Source organism: Camelus bactrianus, chromosome 17 (genome assembly GCF_048773025.1).
Source record: "Camelus bactrianus isolate YW-2024 breed Bactrian camel chromosome 17, ASM4877302v1, whole genome shotgun sequence".
NCBI lineage: Eukaryota > Metazoa > Chordata > Mammalia > Artiodactyla > Camelidae > Camelus > Camelus bactrianus.
Genome location: NC_133555.1, coordinates 33,777,067 through 33,797,271, shown reverse-complemented (window position 1 = coordinate 33,797,271; position 20,205 = coordinate 33,777,067). Strand labels below are relative to the sequence as shown.

General features: G+C 38.5%; 1 protein-coding gene and 1 pseudogene across 4 annotated transcripts in view; one reads left to right on the top strand and one right to left on the bottom strand.

Moving 5' to 3' along the window:
* Positions 1-20,205, bottom strand: part of IP6K1 (inositol hexakisphosphate kinase 1) — a 62,202-nt gene that overhangs the window by 18,231 nt on the left and 23,766 nt on the right. For 2 of the 4 annotated variants that reach the window (XM_074344886.1, XM_074344885.1), the window contains one exon: positions 130-353. In XM_074344886.1, the coding sequence (XP_074200987.1) occupies positions 130-271 (142 nt within the window). In that variant the 5' untranslated portion in view covers positions 272-353. Of the gene's footprint in view, positions 1-2; positions 354-17,989; positions 18,014-20,205 lie in introns of those variants that run through there. The other 2 variants (XM_074344887.1, XM_010969170.3) reach the window with 2 other exon arrangements.
* On the top strand, positions 12,448-15,743 carry LOC141573780 (large ribosomal subunit protein eL32-like; annotated as a pseudogene).

Here is a 20,205-nt window from a genome sequence, read left to right as displayed (position 1 = left end):
ACCTTTGTACTCAGGGGTGAACTCCTTCATTTCAGGAGGGAGGGACTCATAGAAGCGCTGCTCCCGGGAGATGAGGGGCTTGCACACAGTGTGGTCGTCGTAGCGCATCATGCTGCTGTGTCCGCCCACCTGGTGGATGAAGGGCTCCAGAAGGACTCCTCGGTCTCCGGCCCGACTTGCGTTCTTGCCATACTGCCCCACTTCCATGGTTTGACAAACACACATTGCGTTGGGGGCTGGTTGCACACTGGGGGCAGAGGATGCAGCACATGAGCCACAAAAGGAGAGCTAGGCAGAAGGTTCTGGTGAGCTGAAAACCAATGGTCAGAGTCTGTTCAGCTTATTCTTCTTTCCTAACAGAAAGAAAGAAAGGAAAGGAGGGAATCAAAACATTTGGCAAGCTACAATTTCCCTGGAGTTCACAGAGTATCCACTCCATGAAGAACACAGATTCTGTCTTGTTCCCTGCTATGTGTTCCCTCAGCATGTACAACACTGTCTGATGCATGAGAGGTACAGAGGTAGTGGGGTCAATTCCTGTTAAATGATGCAACTTTAGTCTCTTCCATCTATCTTTTTATACACAGAAGCCCATATTCTCTTCCTTTCCTAGCTCTCAGATCCCTTCTAAGTTCTCTAAAGGATCTGACTTTAGAGCTACAATATGTTACAGCCATGAGGGAGGCAACTATTCCTGTTTACTTCACATTCAAAGTTGAGTTCAGGAAAAAACAGAAGGCAACACCTATTCACTCTGTTCAGACTTTTCTCGATATCCAGTCCTAGCAAGGGTCTCGCGCCCTGACTCAAAAGAAGAGTTTTCGCCTGAGAAATCAGGTCACACCAGATTCCCAAGTTTTCTGCTGAAGGGGCCAAGTACCAGGCAGAGAAAATCATTCCTTGCTGAGTTGTAGAAGCATAAAAAGGTTTTGTTTTTCCCAAAGGGATTCAGGTTTCATATTTCTTCTACTTTAAATCTACAGCCAGAAATTTATGACCATGTCTAGCACTACAGAGCTTCCCTTTATGACTATATCAAACAGTGGGACAGCTGTACTTAATACCTGTACTTAAATATCTTCCTTTTCTTTTTTTTTTTTTTTACCTTGTTTTTGTATTGGGGGGGGGGTTAGGTTTATTTATTTTAATTTTATTTATTTTTAATGGAGGTACTGGGAATTGAACCCAGGACCTCATGCATGTTAAGTACATGCTCTACCACTGAGCTATGCCCTCCCCCTTAAGTACCCTCCTATTAATGTCAGTTTTCTCTCAAGAAAGTTACTGTAATGGGCAACTTAATACTGAACACATTTTTTAAAATTAAGAATGTAGTAGGCGAGACAACATCTAAAAGATCAAGACTAAAAAAGAAAAATAAAATATTTGTAGCACAGAAATATGGTTTTACCTGTAAGAGATAAACCGTTATTTTTTTCTCATTTTTAAAATTTTTTTTTAAATGGGAGTACTTGGGATTGAACCCAGGACCCCATGCATACTAAGCATACACTCTACCACTGAGTTATACCCACCCCCCAAATTGTTTTTTTTTCTGAACCTCATAATTATGGACAAAATGAGCTATACAAGAACACTGTTACAAAAATGCAAAATGTTCTTAATCCAAAGCTGTCCAGGAAATTATATTCTATTTCACTGCTATCAATAAAAATAAATTATTCTCCACTCCCACAAACAAATTTGCACCATTTTAATGCACACACTTTTTTGCTTGGCTATTCATTTTCAGTCATCCTTCATGATAAGACAACTCTCTGCCCCAGGGAGTTTTCCCAGACTCCATTCTCCTCAAACAAGAGTTCGATGCACACCTCTATGGCTCCTAAGGCACCCTGTGCCGACTCAATAGTAGCACTATATCACGGTACTGTTACCTATTTACTCATCTGTCCCACCACCAAACCATTCCCTCTTATCTCCACCTAAGGTCCAAGACAGTTCCTGGCACACAGCCATGCTCAAAAAAAGTTTACTGGAATGAACTAAGTAATTCCAGAAGGAGGACCACAGTGAGCAAAAGCACAGTATGAAAATAAAATATGAAAGCACAGTCACAATGCTTAGGGCAGAAAGTTGGGGCAGGAAGAAACTGCTGAAAGTTTTTTTCAGGGTTCCTGAAAGTGCCCACTGACTCCGGACTCTTAGGACTGTCCATCAGCTCCTGCCCCAGCTCCGCTTCACCCTAGGACTGTCTCTGACTGTAGATGGGAGGCTAGGAAAATGCTAGACTTTTTAGCCTGGGTCAGTGGGTATCTGGTATAGGAGAGGCGTCACCAGTACCAAGTGTCCCAGAAGAATTGAGCATTAGGGCCATTCCCTGAACTCTGAGAGACCCATGGCATTCTCTGTAGCCTCCAAGGACTAAAAGGCAGAAGTCCAATCTCCAGTCAGATCCAGACTTTTGATCTTTTGTTTCTATAAGAAATCTGCATAAAGTAATGGTACTGTTTTTACATTTGCAATATTTTCTTAGAGATAAACAAGTAACACGCACCATATTCCTGTAACTATGCTTTGGTATTTCTTTTTAAATAAATCAGGAACCTATAAAAGAAGAAGTGCCCAGAACTCTCTCAACCTCTATGAAGCCCTGGCCAAGTCACTTAACTTCAAGTTTCCCTGCCTATAAAATGAAGACATGCCCACTGCCAACCCTGTGGAGTATGCTGATGCAGTTAAAGGGCCTGGGCTTGCCTCACTTACTGCCCAGTCTTGGAAGTTCTCCAAATAGCAAAAGCTCTGACTCTTTTTGATAAAGAGCCAGAGGTTGTTCCTGAAGTCTGATGTCCACCTAGGCCCACTATGAAAATTGTGGACTGAGAGGGCTGTCGATGATGTCCTTCTCCACTATTTCCTCCCTAATTAGTCCCAATATTATTCAGGGAGCCAAAATTCAAAGGAATGTGAAACTCCATTCTAGCTCAGGGAGAACCTTGAACAGTACCCCCATTCTTATGAATGGCTAATTTAGAAAAAAGCATGTGACTCTCTTCTTCCCAATGAGATATGAGGGGAAGTTGGCCAGGGATTCTCTGGGAAGTTACCTTGCTCTTAAAAAACAGAGAGGCGTACCTCCTCTTCATCAGGATACTATTCTGGCTGGATGTGGAATCTGAGACTACTGCAGCCACCTTGTGACAGTAAAAGATACTCACCTAAGACAAGGCTAACATGCGGAGCACGCAGAATCGAAAGATAGAAAAAATTAGGGTCTAAGATGCTGTCACTTAAGTACTGGATATCCTGCTATCTAACAAAAATAAATTTTCCTTCATGCTTTAAGCCAGTCACATTAGGGTATTCTGTTACTTGTAGCCAAAACCACTGTAAATGAAAAGATAGAAATAGGTGCATCAAAATCCCCAGATCTTCAGTTAACGCACTTTGCACGTCAAGAAGTCACTAAGGGTTTTCTGATGACAAGAAAACTTCCAACAACTGAAGAACAAGTCTTTTCATTGATGACTCCTTAAGCCCCAAAATGAAAAATGTAGCTCTATAAAGTGTCCCTGAAGTCAGACAATCTGAATTATGTCTGGTCCACAGGGTTGGTACCAAGGTACTAAAAAAGAATCTGACAAACAGAAAATTCATTCTCTTGTAAGTAGAAATGAACTGTCCAAATATCAAATAATTTGCTTAGAACTGAATCTACTATGCTTCAACAAGAGGCAGACCATCAAAGAAACTTACACTCTTGAACTTTAGGACCTTACTGGTCGTTATTTTTTACAAATGCATCTAAATACAGTGGAGTCAATAAATCCTATATTCTGGAATGTAAACAATCCTCAAAGATTTTACAGACTATCCTCTGCAAATACACTGACCTGATTTCAAGTGTTTATGCCATTCAAGACTTCAACAGCTTCTGCATTCTTTTCTAGACTTAAGGCTTAACTACCAGCATAAAGAAAAACTTGTGAAGTCTTCAAAAATAACATCAGAAAACTGAAATCATGAGGGACTCTGGTTTCACTGCCACAGGTTAAATTAAAAAAAAAAAAATCCCCCACCAGTGTTATGTTTTGTTTTTTGTTTTGTAAATAAAATTCAAAAGGTTTCCCCTGGGGAAAACTTTTTAAGTGGTTATCCTTTCCCCTGTGTGGCATCTGAGAGTTATGTCACTAGAGAAATGGCCAAGTTTCACTTTTCCGTGTAGATTTGTTCCCATGTAAATGTGTTCCCAAAGTACCTGTCTTGTCTGTTCTCCATCCCAATAGACACAGATCTCTATTCTGGTAAGAGCTGGCTCCCTAGGTGTCAAAGAAGGGAATGAAGGGTGGTTCCTGAGTATTACAAAATAGCCACTTTAATTATGCTACTCAGATGTGTCTAGGACAGACCCAGGAACCATAGGTTGGAGGAACTTGTGAGCTGCCACCCCAGTTTCTAAAACTAACAGAAAGCTGGCTTTATCCAAAGCATCTCCAGGAACAAAAAGGCTACTACTTTCCCCAGTCATGGCCCTCTGCTATGACTAACGAACATGCAAAAGCGAAAGGCAATTGCAATTAGTATTTAATTCCTACAGCCTAATTCTGTGACACATAAATCTGAAGTGGCATTTGCCCAGACTCAGAGTTGAAGAGAAATAAGCTATTCTCTTTCCTCTCTATACCTTTCTATTCTTGCCAGAAGTAGGGCATTTCTCCTTTTGGGACATTCATGAGTATTTAAAAAGAAGTAACTACAAGGAGGAACATCCTTAGGGTTTTGAGAAGGATCTTTAAGAAATTGTCTTAACCTGTTTCGGCTGCTGTAACAGAATACCACAGACTAGGTGGCTTAAAACCAACAGGAATTTGTTTCTCACGGTTTTGGAGGCTAAGAAATTCAACATCAAGGCGATGGCAGATTTGGTGTTTAGTGAGTCACTGTGTCCTCACATGGCAGAAAAGATGAAAGGGCTCTCTTGGGCCTCTTTTATAAGGGCAACTAATCCCATTCATGAGGGCCCCACCCTCATGACCTAATCACCTTCCAAAGGCCCCCTCTCCAAATACCATTACATTGGAAATTAGGTTTTAACATGTGAATTTGGGAGGGACACAAATATTCAGTCTATAGTAGAAATCATGATCAACGTTTCAAAGCTCTGCCTCCACAGTACTTTTAGCTCTTTCTCTGATGAGACGTCACCATTCCTGTCATGACTTGGTAGGATATTTGGTGAGGAAGTCTTTATCTTTTGTGAGAAGGAGCTTGTCCTTTTCTTTGGAATAGTTTGTAGCATTGTGTGTACTGGATTGAAAATTATTTTGCTTTTAGATGTTTATTTTTAAAAATAAGAAAATTCCCACTATGGAAGTATAATACATTTCAGAATTTAGTAGTAAAGCTCCTCTCTAATGAGCACAATCTTGAATAACGGAAATGAATCAAGAATATTATCTAATATTATGCATTGGAGTAGACAAGACCACTGTGTTTTGATTACCATGTCTGTTTTTACTGAGTTGTTTGCATTAGGGCCTGAATCAGGTCCTAGAAGAGGCAGGAAAAGTATACCATCAAGCTAGGCCAAAACAGTTACTCTGGAAAACATTAAGTTTTGGGTTTTAGCAAAATCATGTTGTGATTAAAATTATATGACCCAGTAGATAACTCCTACATCCTAAATATAGGACCTGGTTTTAGTCCTTTTTTGTCTTATAAAAGGACTGTGCCCTAATTAAAGAACTACTGGCTTGGCTTGTGGGGTGTTCAGTAGTAGCTGCATTCTCTCCAACACTGTCACCATCTTCACAAGCAGAGAAGAGGTACAACACTGGAGGAGAAGCAGTAGCAGATGTTCTTCACAAATGTGGATGCTACAGTAAGAGAGCTAAAGTAGCAGCAATTCCTTCTATATATCCTGGTGACTGATTTTCAAAGAGGAAATAGTGCAGTTTGTTTGAATTAGTTATTCTGGATCATTGGACGTTTATATTAAAATGGTTAAAATTTTGTCAGCTTATGAATGGACTGCTCCCCCTGAGGTCATGGGGTTCCACTGCTCTGCGTATAAAGTTTGTACAACACCTGCTACAAGAGTCTCTATTTGTTTGTCCTTCATTTTCTTTAAAACACTTTGGTTCCAAATTTTACTACGTAAAACGAGAAGGAAGGCTATTTTTAAAAAGAACCTGCTGAGATTAAGCTGAATTTTTTTCATTGATGAATAGCAACAAATGGAAATAAATTTGCACTGCAAAGACATTAGTTACAATAGTTAGAAAGACTTTCTGGTTATAGCAACTAACTCCTTGAACACATAATTGAACTCCAAAATTAATTATGCCTCTTCAGGTAAAATAAAGTTTCTGATATTACTGAAATTTATATATTAATCTGTTTTCTTTTTTCAAAGCAAAAGCTGTTGGTGAGATAAAATGACTATCAGGTGTTATTATGGTTTGTAAATTAATAAATGGAATATTTACTTCTATAAAAAAAGACTAAAATCGATGAATTGTGATATATTCCTACAATGGAATACTACAGAGAAATTAAAAAGAACAAGTTACTGCCACATACAACACAGATGAATCTCATAGGTGTAAGGGAGCAGGAAAGAACCTAGACACAAAAGAGGTCATGCTGTGTGATTCTATTAATATGAAATTCAAAACTATAATGGAGGCCACAACAGTAGTTTCTCTGGGAAAATACTAATTGAGAAGGGGCACAAAAGTGAAGGTGAACATATCCACTGAGCTGTGCACTTTGTGAACTTTATTGTAAGTCAGAACTTAATAACAAGGAAGAAAATCAACAGGATTCCCCTATACCAGAAAAATAACAATTAGAAAATAACTTTAAATTCATCCCATTCACAACCAAAACTATATAAAGTACATACAAATCTTTTAAAATTATGACAAACCAATAATAAAACTTTACTGAAGGGCCTAAAAGAAGACATAAATACACCATGTTCATGTAAGGGAGAGCTCGATATTGAAATGAAGCACAATTTCAATAAAAATCCCAAGAGAGTTTTCTAACAAACGACAAGTTGATCTTACTCATATGGCGAGTAAAGGCCAAATGTAGTCAGACAGCAATGTTAAAGGGTAATAATTAAAGATGACTTGTCCTCTCCAAAGTTCTTTATGAAATTAAAGCAATTAAGATACAGTATGATATTTTGCAAAGAGATCAACAGAACAAAGATCTTAGGAACAGATACAGAAGTGGGTGCGTGTCACTGAAGCAGTACTTAAATACCCATTTCATCAATTGAGAAAGATAAGCTATATCATAAATGGGCTAGAATAACAATCTATATACAGATAACATTATATCTCTATCTCCAACAATACCCCCAAATAAATTCCCAACATGTAACTGTGCAAAATAAAATTTTAAGGTAATTAGGAGAAAATTTAAATTCCTTTGACAACAGATTAAGTAAAATTCCATAAATAAGACATAAAACACACAAACCAAAATAGGATACACTGATGAATAAGACCACATTAAAATATTTTTAAATTTTAACAGCTTATATTGAAGTATAATTTACATAATATAAAATTCACATAAGTGTACAATGCAATGATTTTTAGTAAATTTATCAAGTTGTAAAACAATCCCCCAAATTCAATTTAAAAATATTTCTATCACTCCCCCAAAGATCTTTCATACCCACTTGCAATCACCCCATTCCCACCATTAGCCACATTAAAATTTTTGTGTAACAGAACCATAAGTGAAGTTAAAAGTCAAACAGACTAGAAAATAGTATTTGCAATATGTATGATTAGCAAGAATGTTAGTAAATAATGTATGAAGAACTCCTATAAATAAAAGTGGGGGGAAAAAAAAACAGAAAATGGAAAAAAGAGGCTCAGAGGGCTAATAAACATGTGATAAGATATTCCTATTCACAAGTACCAGGAAAATGCAATCTAAAATAGGAAACCACTTCACTTCTGTAAGACTGGCAAAAAATAAAAAGTGTGAGTATACCAAGCACTGGCCAACCAGGGAGAAATGGCTCCTCTCATATTCTGTTGATGACAACACAAAACCAAAGATATGTACCCTCCACAATCCAGCATGTGCCCAAGATGGCAGGTTCAAAGATGTTTACTGCTGCATTGTTGTAACAGAAAAACGGAAAACGATCTAAGTGTCCATCAGTGGGGGAATGGATAAATGAATGGGTATATGCATAAACTGTACAGTACTGAATTAAGAATCTACATATGTAAACCTGAATACATTTCCAAACAAACTGGAGAAAGCAAGTTTGGAAATATTTCTAGTATGATGCCACTGTTGTAAATTTTTAATACATAAAACAACACTATACATGAATTTCTGGACATATATGTATCATGTAGAACAATGATATAGAATGGAAGGTGGGGGAAAGGGTATAGCTCAAGTTGTAGAGCGCATGCTCAGCACCCAAGAGGTCAGGGGTTCAATCCCCAGTACCTCCTCCAAGCAGAAATCAATGAAGAAACCTTATTACCTCCCCCTCATAGAATGGAAGGGTGTGCATCAATTCTGGAGAAGGAAAGGAAAGGATGGGACTGGTATCTAAGAAGAAAAGGGAACTTCAGCTCTTTTTATAATTTTTAATTTTTTAAAAATCTGAAACATAATAACTTAAAACTTCCCTAACTTGGGAAATGAAATAGTCACCCAAGTCCTGGAAGCTCAGAGAGTTCCACACAGGATCAACTCAAAGAGGAACACACCAAGGCACATAGTAATCAAGCTGACAAAAATTAAGGATAAGGAGAAAATAATAAAATCAGCAAGAGAAAAGCGACAAATAAGATACAAGGGAACCCCCGTAAGGTTATTAGCTGATTTTTCAGCAGAAACTCTACAGGCGAAAAGGGAGTGGCACAGTCTATTTAAAGTGATGAAAGGTAAAAACTTGCAACCAAGAATACTCTGTCCAGCGAGGCTCTCATTCAGATTTGATGGAGAAATCAAAAGCTTCACAGATGAACGAAAGCTAAAAGAACTGAGCACCACCAAATCAGGTTTTCAACAAATGATGAAGGAACTTCTCTAGTCATCAAACCACAAGAGAACAACAACAAAAAAACGACCTACAAAAACAAAACAATTAACAAAATGGCAATTAGAACATATGTATCAATTATCACCTTAAATGTAAATGGATTAAATGCTCCAACCAAAAAACACAGACTGGCTGAATGGATATGAAAATAAGACCCATATACATGCTGTCTACAGGAGACCCACTTCAGAGCTAGAGGCACATGCAGGCTGAAAGTAAGGGGATGGAAAAAGATATTCCATGCAAAGAGAAACCAGAAGAAAGCTGAAGCAGTAATACTTACATCAGGCAAAATATATTTTAAAATAAAGACTGTCAGAAGAGACAAAGAAGGACACTACATAATGCTCAAGGGATCAACCCAAGAAGAGGATACAACAATTGTAAATATATATACACTCAACATAGGAGCACCTCAATATATAAGGCAGTTGTTAATAGACATAAAAGGAGAAATCGAAAATAACACAATAATAGTGGGGGACCGTAACACCCTACTTATATCAATGGACAGATCATCCAGACAGAAAATCAGTAAGGACATACAGGCCCTAAATGACACATTAGATCAGAAAGACTTAATTGGTATCTATAGAGCATTCCATCCAAAAGCAACAGAATACACATTTTTCTCAAGTGCCTCAAATATTCTCCAGAATCGACCACACGCTGGCTGACAAAGCAAGCCTCAGTAAATTTAAGAAAACTGAATCGTACCAAGCATCTTTTCTGACCACAACACTATAAGGTTAGAAATCAACTACAAGAAAAAAACCTGCAAAAACTGCATACACGTGGAGGCTAAACAATATGTGCTAACTAAAAATTGGCACTTGCCATCTGCCTCTACAAGAACTGGATCACGCTGGCACTTGCCATCTAACTCTGCTAGGATTAAATCACGAGCCGCTGCAGCCATTGACTTCCAACACACCCTGAAAGGAATTCAGGATGGAGGTCAGGAATGAGGTACTCTGTGCTCTGGGAAAACTGGCTTCAGATAGTCAGTTATTTTCAGAAGATTTCATGACTCCAATTCTTGTGTCTACTCATATCTAGAAAAGCACTAAAATCATCAATGGTGGCATCTGCTCCTGGTGACTAGCAGCAAGCCTCTACCTAACCTTGTGTGTCTGACTGCACATACCTCCTTCACTGAAATCATATATAATACTGAGTTCTCCCCCTGCCCCTTTGGAACAGTTTCTCAGAGCTGTCTGAGATGAAGCTCCCAGGCTACAGTCCTCATTTTGCCTCAAATAAAACTTAACCTACAACTCTCACGTTGTGTGATTTTATTTCAGTCAACATATGCTACTAAATAACCAATGGGTCACTGAGGAAATCAAAGAGGAAACCAAAAAATACTTTGAGACAAATGAAAACACAATGATCCAAAACCTCTAGGACACAGCAAAAGCAGTTCTAAGAGGGAAGTATACAGCGATACAAGCCTACCTCATGAAAGAAGAAAAATCTCAAGAAAATAACCTAATCATACACCTAAAGCAGCTAGAGACAGAAGAACAAATAAAACCCAAATATTCAAGGGAAAGGCTGAAGGCTGCCAGTTGGAAAAAGATTGAGGTTTGTCTCAATCTAAAAGAGAACCAACTCAACACAGGACCAGGCTCCAGAGGAAAGAAATGAGGTTCAGAATTTGAAATTTGTAAACTGTTCCAGGAGTCTCCAACTAGAGAAAAAGCCAGTGGACTACAGAATGCTGTAAATGTGTGTTGCTGGATGAGGAAAGAACAGTCAATTACCCACCAGCGGGCCGCCACAGGAGACAGTGGCTGCGAGAAAATATACATGAGAAAATGTGCATGAGCTCGTACACATCTGGATGGGTTCATAAGACTGAAAGAAGGAACAATAAATAAAACAAAGAAACTACCTAAAAAAGGGACTCAAAATAGAGGAGAATGTTAAGTGCTCCACTGAAACATTCTTTTAAAATTCAAATACTATCTTTAGGGATGCCAATCCTATAAAGCTCCACACTGTCAGCATATGGTCTCCTGAAGTGAGCAAAAGCATGGCACAAATGTGCCTGGGGTTAACCTGCACCCTTGTGAAAAGGGAAGTAATAATGACCCCCAATTTCAGTGCAATTTTATAAACCTAAAATGCACTGTTTAATACGAGGCTAAACAATCCATTCTCCCCTTCTTCACTCTCTCTTCACCACACCCTCCCCACCACACACTTCTGGCTTTCCACATCTAGTTAAATTGAGATAAAACAAAATTAAGAAAAAAGGAGAGAAAAAAAAAAGTCTGAAACAAGTATGGTAAAATGTTAACATTTTAAAATATACATGCCCAGTTTATTCTCTGAACTTACATTAAAAAGAAAAAAAAAGCCTTCATATAGTGCTAAAAGCCTGATGTGTCAATGCAAAGTAAATGGAGAAGGATACGCTAGCAATGGTTCCAAAGTAGGGTATGAACACCATCACAGCCCCTGGAAATGGAGAGAAAATACTAGAACTCCTCGATCTGTGTTCTTCACTTGGCCTTCAAGCACCACTCTTATCTTCCTGACACTCAGTTTACTGGTTATTCCTCTTCTTCACAACCTTTTAATGCTGGAGGCCTCAGGGCTCAGTCCTTGGTCCTCTTCTGCCCAACTATACTTTCAGTTCAGTCATCCTTCTTGAACACCAAATTCATACAACCAACTGCCTACTGGATCTAGGAAGTCTAAATTTAACATTGCCAAAACAGAACTCATTTCCTCCCACTGCTCAAGAAACTTCTCTCTTCCTACAGTCTTACCCATTCCCTGTTACATTTTTATAGCTGCTCACATCAAAAATCCTGACAGTCATTCTTGATTCCTCTTTCTCTCAAACCCCATTATCATGTAATCCTATTGACTCTATCATCAGAACATATCCAGATCCAACTACTTCTTATCACCTCCACTGCTACCACCCTGGTGTGATCAGTATCTCTCACCTCCTAACTGGTATCCCAGTTTCCATTATGGCCTTCTGGCAGCCTGTTTTTAACACAGCATCCAGTGACTCTGCTAAACGGAGAGTCAGAGCATGTGACTTCTCTTTCAAAATCCTGCAATGGCTCCCATCTCACCCAACTCCTTGCTGTGGCATACAAGATACCACAAGATCTGCACCCCTCCCCACCTCCATTTTCTCTTTGATCTGATTTCCTACCCCTCTCTCCACTGCTTATTAACCTCACTCTAAGTCATATGGGTTAGACACACAGGCATATTCCTACTTTAGGGTCTTCACATCAGCTATTACCTCTGTCTGGGCCATTCTTCACCCAGATATCCAAGTGGCTAACTCCCTCACCTCCTTCAAAAGTCTTTCTTCACTCTCCCCCTCTCTTCCTCAGCGCTACCTACGGAGGTGGCAGCCATCTCCTAGTCGGCATCATGGCCACCCTCAGACCCCTAGTGAAGCCCAAGATTGTCAAAAAGAGGACCAAGAAGTTCATCCGGCACCAGTCAGACCGATATGTCAAAATTAAGCGTAACTGGCGGAAACCCAGAAGCACTGACAACAGGGTGCACAGGAGGTTCAAGGGCCAGATCCTGATGCCCAGCATCAGCTATGGGAGCAACAAGAAAACAAAGCATATGTTGCCCAGCGGCTTCCAAAGTTCCTGGTCCACAATGTCAAGGAGCTCAAAGTGCTGCTGATGTGCAACAAATCTTACAGTGCTGAGATTGCTCACAATGTTTCCTCGAAGAACCGCAAAGCCATTGTGGAAAGAGCAGCCCAGCTGGCCATCAGAGTCACCAATCCCAACGCCTGGCTGCGCAGCGAAGAAAACGAACAGACAGCTCGTGCACACTGTATTTGTATTAATAAAACCATGAAACTAAAAAAAAAAAAGTCTTTCTTCAAATCTCTTGGAGTTCCGGTCAAGATGGTACAGTGGTAGGAGCACGAGCTTGCCTCTCCTTGCAACTACAACGAAACAACTGAATGCTAAACAACCATTGAAGAAAGACTGGAATCTAGCAAAAAAGATCTGCAACTGAAAGCATAAAGGGGAAGCATAGCAGGACGGTAGGAGGGGCGTGCTCACGATATAACTGGGCCCCATACCCCCCAGGGGGGTGACCCACAAGCTAAAGATTTGTTAAGTCACAGAGGCCCTCCCACAGGAGTGAGAGCTCTAAGCCCCATGTCAGGCTCCCCAGATCGGGTCCTGGCATTGGGAAGAGAAGGAGACCCCAGGACATCCGGTTTTGAATGCTAGAGGGGTTTGGCTCTGGGAGCCTTAAAAGACTGGAGGAAACAGAGACTATATTCGCTTGAGAAGCGTACGCAGAAACTCACGTGCTGCAGGTCCCAGGGCAGAAGCAGTGATTTTATAGGAACCTGAGCCAGACCTGCCTGCTGGATTTGGAGGGTCTCCTGGGGGCTGCGGCTCACTCAGGGGACATAAAAGCTGGTGGTGGACATTCCAGGACTGTTCATCTACACGAGCTTTCCAGGAGGTTGACATCTTGATTGGATCCTTAGCACTAAGACCTAGCCCCACCCAACAGCCTGTAGGGAAGCCTCAGGCCAAACAACACACAGGGTGGGAACACAGCCACACCCATCGTCAGACTTCCTAAGCCACAAAGGCTTCAAGACAGAGCCCTATCCACCAGAGGTCAAGGACCAAGCTTCACCTAGGACTAGGCAAGCACTGGCTCCTCTTGCCAGGAAACTTGCATAAGCCTCTAGTCCAGCCTCATCCACCAGGGGCAGATACCAGAAATAAGAAAATAATCCCAAAGCCTGTGGAAGGAATCCACAAACACAGAGAAAGACAGACGATATAAGGAAGCAAAGGAATATCTCCCAGGCCAAGGTACAAGATAAAATCCCAGAAGAAGAAATAAGTGATGAGAAGATAGGTAATTTATCTAAGAGTTTAAAGTAATGATGGCCAAGATTTTCAGAGAACTCAAGAGGAGTAAAGATGCACAGAATGAAGTTTTTAGCAAAGAGTTGGAAAATATAAAGAATACCCACAGTTGAATAATAAAATCACTGAAATGAACAATACACTAGAAGGAATCAAGAATAGACTAAATGAGGCAGAAGAATGGATCAGTGAGCTAGAAGACAGATTAGTGGAAATCACTACTTCAGAACAGAAAAAAGAAAAAAGAATAAAAAGGAATGAGGATAGTTTAAGAGAACTCTGGGACAACATGAAGCGCTCTAATATTCGCATTATAGGGGCCCCAGAAAGAGAAGAGAGAGAGAAAGGACCTGAGAAGATTTCTGGAGAGATAATAACCAAAAACTTCCCCAACTCGGGAAAGGAAATAGTCACGCAAGTCCTGGAAGCGCAGAGAGTACCACACAGAATCATCCTAAAGAGGAACACACCAAGGCACATAGTCATCAAATTGACAATTAAGGATAAGGAGAAAATATTAAAATTAGCAAGAGAAAAGCAACGAATAACATACATTAAAGTGATGCAAGTGAGAAACTTACAACCAAGAATACTCTATCCGGCAAGGCTCTCATTCAGACTTGATGGAGAAATCAAAAGTTTCATAGATAAACAAAAGCTGAAAGATTTCAGCATCACTAAACCAGCTTTACAACAAATGTTAAAGGACTTTCTCTAGTCATCAAACCATAAGAAAAAAGAACAAAAAGAAAGAGAGAAAAAAAAAAAGAGAGACCTACAAGATTGCTTTGGCTGTTCGGGGGTCTTTTGTGATTCCTTATAAATTTCGAAATGGTTTGTCCTAGTTCTGTGAGGAATGTCATGAGTATTTTGATGAGGGTTGCATTGGATCTGTGGATTGCTTTGAGTAGTGTGGCCATTTTGATAATGTTGATTTTTCCAATCCAAGAGCACAAGAAATCTTTCCATTTCTTTGTGTCATTTTGGTTTTTAGAGTATAGGTAACCTTGGTTAAGTTTATTTCTAGGTATTTTGTTGTTTTTGATGTAATGGAAATGTCTCTGCCAGTTATAAAATTCTAGTTTTTGAAGTAAAAAAAAAAAAAAGTGAGTGAATGGCCGCAAATGGCAAAATATCCTTCTTTTTTATGGGTGAGCTGTATTCCATTACATATGCTGCATCTCCATTATCTATTCAATTATTAATGCGCACATAGGATGCTTCCATATCTTGGCAATTATAAATAATATTGCTGTTAATAGCAGGGAGTATGTATCTGTTTGAGTTAATTCTTATTTTGTGGTCGGCTTTATTCCTTTGATAACTATGTAAGTTTAAAAAGCTAAAGCTCTAAACATTCTTAGAAACAATGAACAGTACATATATGTAAATTTAAAAACTATGTGCAGTAAAAAAAAATGAGGTATCAAGCCATGAAAGACATAGAAGAAACTTAAAAGATATATTACTAAATGAAAGAAGCTAGTCTGAAAAGGCTACAAACTGTACGATTCCAACCAAATGACATTCTGGAAAGGGCAAAGCTACAGAAACAATAAAAAGATCATGGTTTCCAGGGGGTTGAGGAGAGGGAGGGAGGAATGAATAGATGGAGCACAAGGGATTTTTTAGGGCAATGAAATTATTCTGTACGATACTATAGTGATGGCTACATGTCATTATGCATTTATCAAAGCCCACAGAATGTACAATATCAAGAGTGAGCCCTAATGTAAACTATGGACTTTGCTTGATAATAACGTGCTCATGTTGGTTCATCAGTTATAATAAATATGCCACACTGATGAGGGATGTTGAGGGTAGTGGAGTATATATGTGTGGGTGACATGGGCTATATGTGAACTCTATTTTCTGCTCAGTTCTGCTGTGAACCTGAAACTGCTCTAAAAGAATAAAGTCTACTAAAAAAAAAAAAAATCTCTCAGTGAGGTCTACCCTAACCTCCCTAAGTTTAAACTGCAAACCCACCTGGACGCTCCATCCCCCTTATCTGTTCTACTTTTTTTTTTTTCATGGCACTTATCTCATTCTGACATGTTATACATTTTATTTACTGATAATGCCTACTGTTCATTATTTTTATTATGATGTCAGCTCCATGAAAGAAAGGCTCTTTGTCTGTTTTTTTTACTATATATTAATTGCCTGGAGTAGTACCTGGCATGTGGTAGCTATACAATAAAAACAGCTGAATAAATAGATGTATGTATATGATGTATCCACAGAAATGTACAGTAGGATAAGTATATACATATGAAAAAATACTTACGGTGGAACAAGGTCTTTTTTTTTTTTAATTACTATTAGGGTTCTAAATCAAAGAAGTTTACAAACTTCTAATCTAGGGCTACCAAAACCAGAACAAAGAGTTAACTTGGCTTCACAGAGAAGAAAGTATGTTGACCACAGAATACCAAATCAAGGAATAAATGGAATGCAAAATTCTGTGGTTTGACTCTAAAAAAAATTGATATATGAAAGAAAAACAGGTTTAAATGTACCTGAATAAGAATGACAACAACAGAAACTAAACAAGATATGGAAGAAAAAAAGGATAGCCTATTAGGAGGAGAATTAGACCGTTTTTATTGATGATACAAAAAAGAAATTAAGGGAGAAAACAGGCAAACATATAAATAATCTCAATTATAAAGGATAAATCACATCAAAGAACTGGGACGAAATTTAGGAGATATATAAATTTACAGGAGATAATGAACTTAAAGAAGATACATAAATTTAAAGGAGCTATACATATGTATGTATTTGTCTATATAAGTAGTTTTGTTTGTTTTAATTCAACAACACAGCAAGCCTAGAAAGTGGCAATGAATAAAACCCCTAGCAAAGAAATAAAATCTGCAATCAGATATGGTGGTGAACAAGGTCCAAACTATTTTAAGAACTACAAAGGCACTGTTCTCCTAGCAAGAGAAAGACAATACCGGTCATTAAGTTCATTAATCGCGTGGGCACAGACACATACTCAAAATGTAGATCAGCAGACATGTACTCTAAGGAGCTTGAATAGAATTCCAAAATCTGTGGCCAATGTATTTTTATAGCCTCAGATTAATCACATGGGTTTGATATGCAATTTTTTTTGTAAAGAGAATCATCCTTGTTATCTTCACACTACACAGGTGTATCTACAAATTTCCTCAAATTTTCATAAAAACTGGTTTAGGAATCCAATATTTCTACTACCGATTTTAAAATTAAATATAGCAGATAGTAGTAATGGGGGGAGGTGCCAAGATGGAGTAGAAAGACTCACAGCTCACCCCTCTCACAAATACACCAAGAATTACATCTACAGACCCACTGAATTGCACAGAACCCCTACTGAACTCTGGCAGAGTGTTTCTCGCTTGGAAATACAGGAGGATTCCTCACAAAATCCAGTAAGACAAAAAAGAAAAAAAAAGAAAAAGGAAATTGGTGCGGTACTAGTCCTGCAGGGAGGGAGCAGCAAAGGAAGAAAGCTGCCCACACGCTGGGACGCCCCCTCTCCAGTTGGGAGGTCAGCATGGACAGAAGAAAAAAAGGGACACTATGAACTCATCTACAAAACAGAAATAGATTCACAGACATAAACAATCCTTATGGTTACTGGGGAAAGGAGGTGGGAAGGGATAAAATTAGGAATTTGAAATTTACAAATGTTAGACACTATATATAAAAATAGATTTTTTAAAAGTTTCTTCTGTATAGCACAGGGAACTATGTTCAATATCTTATAATAACCTTTAATGAAAAAGAATATGAAAACAAATATATGTATGTACATGCATGACTGGGACATGGTGCTATACACCAGAAATTGACACACTGTAACTATACTAAAAAAAAAAAAAAAAAAAAGATTAAAAAAAAAAGTCCACAAACAATAAATGCTGGAAAAGCTGTGGAGAAAAGGGAACCCTCCTACACTGTTGGTGGGAATGTAGTTTGGTGCAGCCGTTATGGAAAACAGTATGGAGATTCCTCAAGAGACGAGAAATAGACTTACCATATGATCCAGCAATCCCACTCCTGGGCATTTATCCAGAGGGAACCTTAATTCAAAAAGATACATGCACCTCAGTGTTCACAGCAGCACTATTTACAATATCCAAGACATGGAAACAACTGAAATGTCTGTCCATTGACTGCATAAAGCAGCTGTGGTATATTTATACAATGGAATACTACTCAGTCATAATAAAATAATGTCATTTGCAGCAACATGGATGGACCTGGAGATTGTCATTCTAAGCAAAGTAAGCCCAAAAGAGAAAGAAAAATACCGTATGATATTACATATGTGGAATCTAAAAATAAGACAAAGGAACTTATTTACAAAACAGTAGCAGACTCACAGACCTAGAAAACAGACTTACGGTTACCAGGGTCGGGGAAGGAGTTGGGAAGGGATAAATTGGGAGCTCGAGATCTGCAGATACTAATATATATAAAAGAGATAAACAACAAGCTCATACTGTATAGCACAGGGAACTATATTCAATATCTTGTAGTAGCCTATGGTGAAAAAGAATATGAAAACAAATACATGCATGTTCATGTATGACTGAAGCATTATGCTGTATACCAGCAATTGATGCAAAATTATAAACGGACTATACTTCAATAAAAATATACATATACAAAAATAAAAAATTAAAATTAAATTAAATATATCCACTTAAGCACTAAAAGCATAATGACAAAGTATCATGCATTTAAAAATCATATGAAATTTATTTACTTTTTTAAAAGTTAAATTTAAACTTGGTAAGGCAGGAATGCTAAATAAAAATCTGGCAATAATGTATCTTTGGTTTTTTACTCTCCGATACAATCTAAGGGAAATCACTTGGATTATATCAGAAACTAAAAAAAAACAACAAAATCATTCTAAACTGAAAAGAACACAATAGACTAGTAAATCACTCTAACAGAAAAGAACACATAAAGCAGCTCTGGACCTTATAAAAACTAATTTCTAACTTATTTCACAAATAATAAGCTAATATGGACTCTGACAGGATAAGATACTGAAATACTCTCAAATTCATGGACAAAAAAACTCTAGCTGAAAACTAACATGAAAGTACATTTGTTCTTTAAAGCATATAGCCAAGGGAACCTAATGTTTTCTGAAATTCAAGTCAATTCTTGCTTTTACATTGAGACTAAAGGTGCTGATACATATCAGGTATACTTATGAGGGTGACAGAATAATCTTCCTTTCCCCATTCCCAAGGAATATTTCAAGCAGATGCTCACAAATCTCTCCTTTGAGGAAGAGGGAAATATAAGGAATATTCTCAAAGTAAGTAGGGCTACCAACCTGAGCCTGCCCTTCCAATCTACCAGGGACTGGGACACCCCTCACCTAGAAACCAGAAGTATGTGCAGAGGCCTAGGGCAATTTGGGAGGTTCAAAATAAGGAAGAGGGAAAAAAGGCTTAATTTAAAGGTATCTATTTTGCTTGTCCTCAGAGAAGAGGAAGGTTGTTTAGACTTCTGGGTCCTATCCTGCAGCAAGGGACACAGTCCTGAGGACACCAGGCTGAGAGCAAGAAAGAAAAGAAACTTGGCAGGTGGCCTGAGATGTGCCAGCCCATCAAGAAATAGCCAGAACACAATTAATTTAGAACAAAGAGAGAAGCTAAAATCTAGTGAACCTCTTTCCTGTTTTTATCAGATTTCTAAAGAAAGATTAGAAACCCTGTGCTTCCCCCAGATTTTTTATTTAATTAAGTAAAGATCCTTTTGCAAATGTCTATCTCAACTGCGCTTAAAAAAAAAAGTGGGGGTGGGGGCTACAGCTCAGTGGTAGAGTGTGGGCTTGGCATACACAAGGTCCTGGGTTCAATCCCCAGTGCCTCTGTTAAGGGGGATTTTTTTTTTCAATTTTTAAAAGAATAAAAAAATTCTTTAAATGTGAGAAGGGAGGTTGAGGACAGAATTTTAAGAACACAGGTCCAAAGTAATACAGGGGAAATCAAAATTAGAAAACACCAAAAGAAAGGAGAAACAAAGGTACCCCGTCCTTCTCACATGAAACATTGTATATTCACAATTTGTATGGGATTATTCTTTAACAAGAAGCCACAGGAATACCTGTGCTGTGACTAGTCTGTTTAGGTGAGTCATACTTGAATCAGGTTAGTCTCTGCACAACACATCTATAACTGAATCTAAACATGGTCATACCTAGAAAGTACATTATGTAGAAGGAAA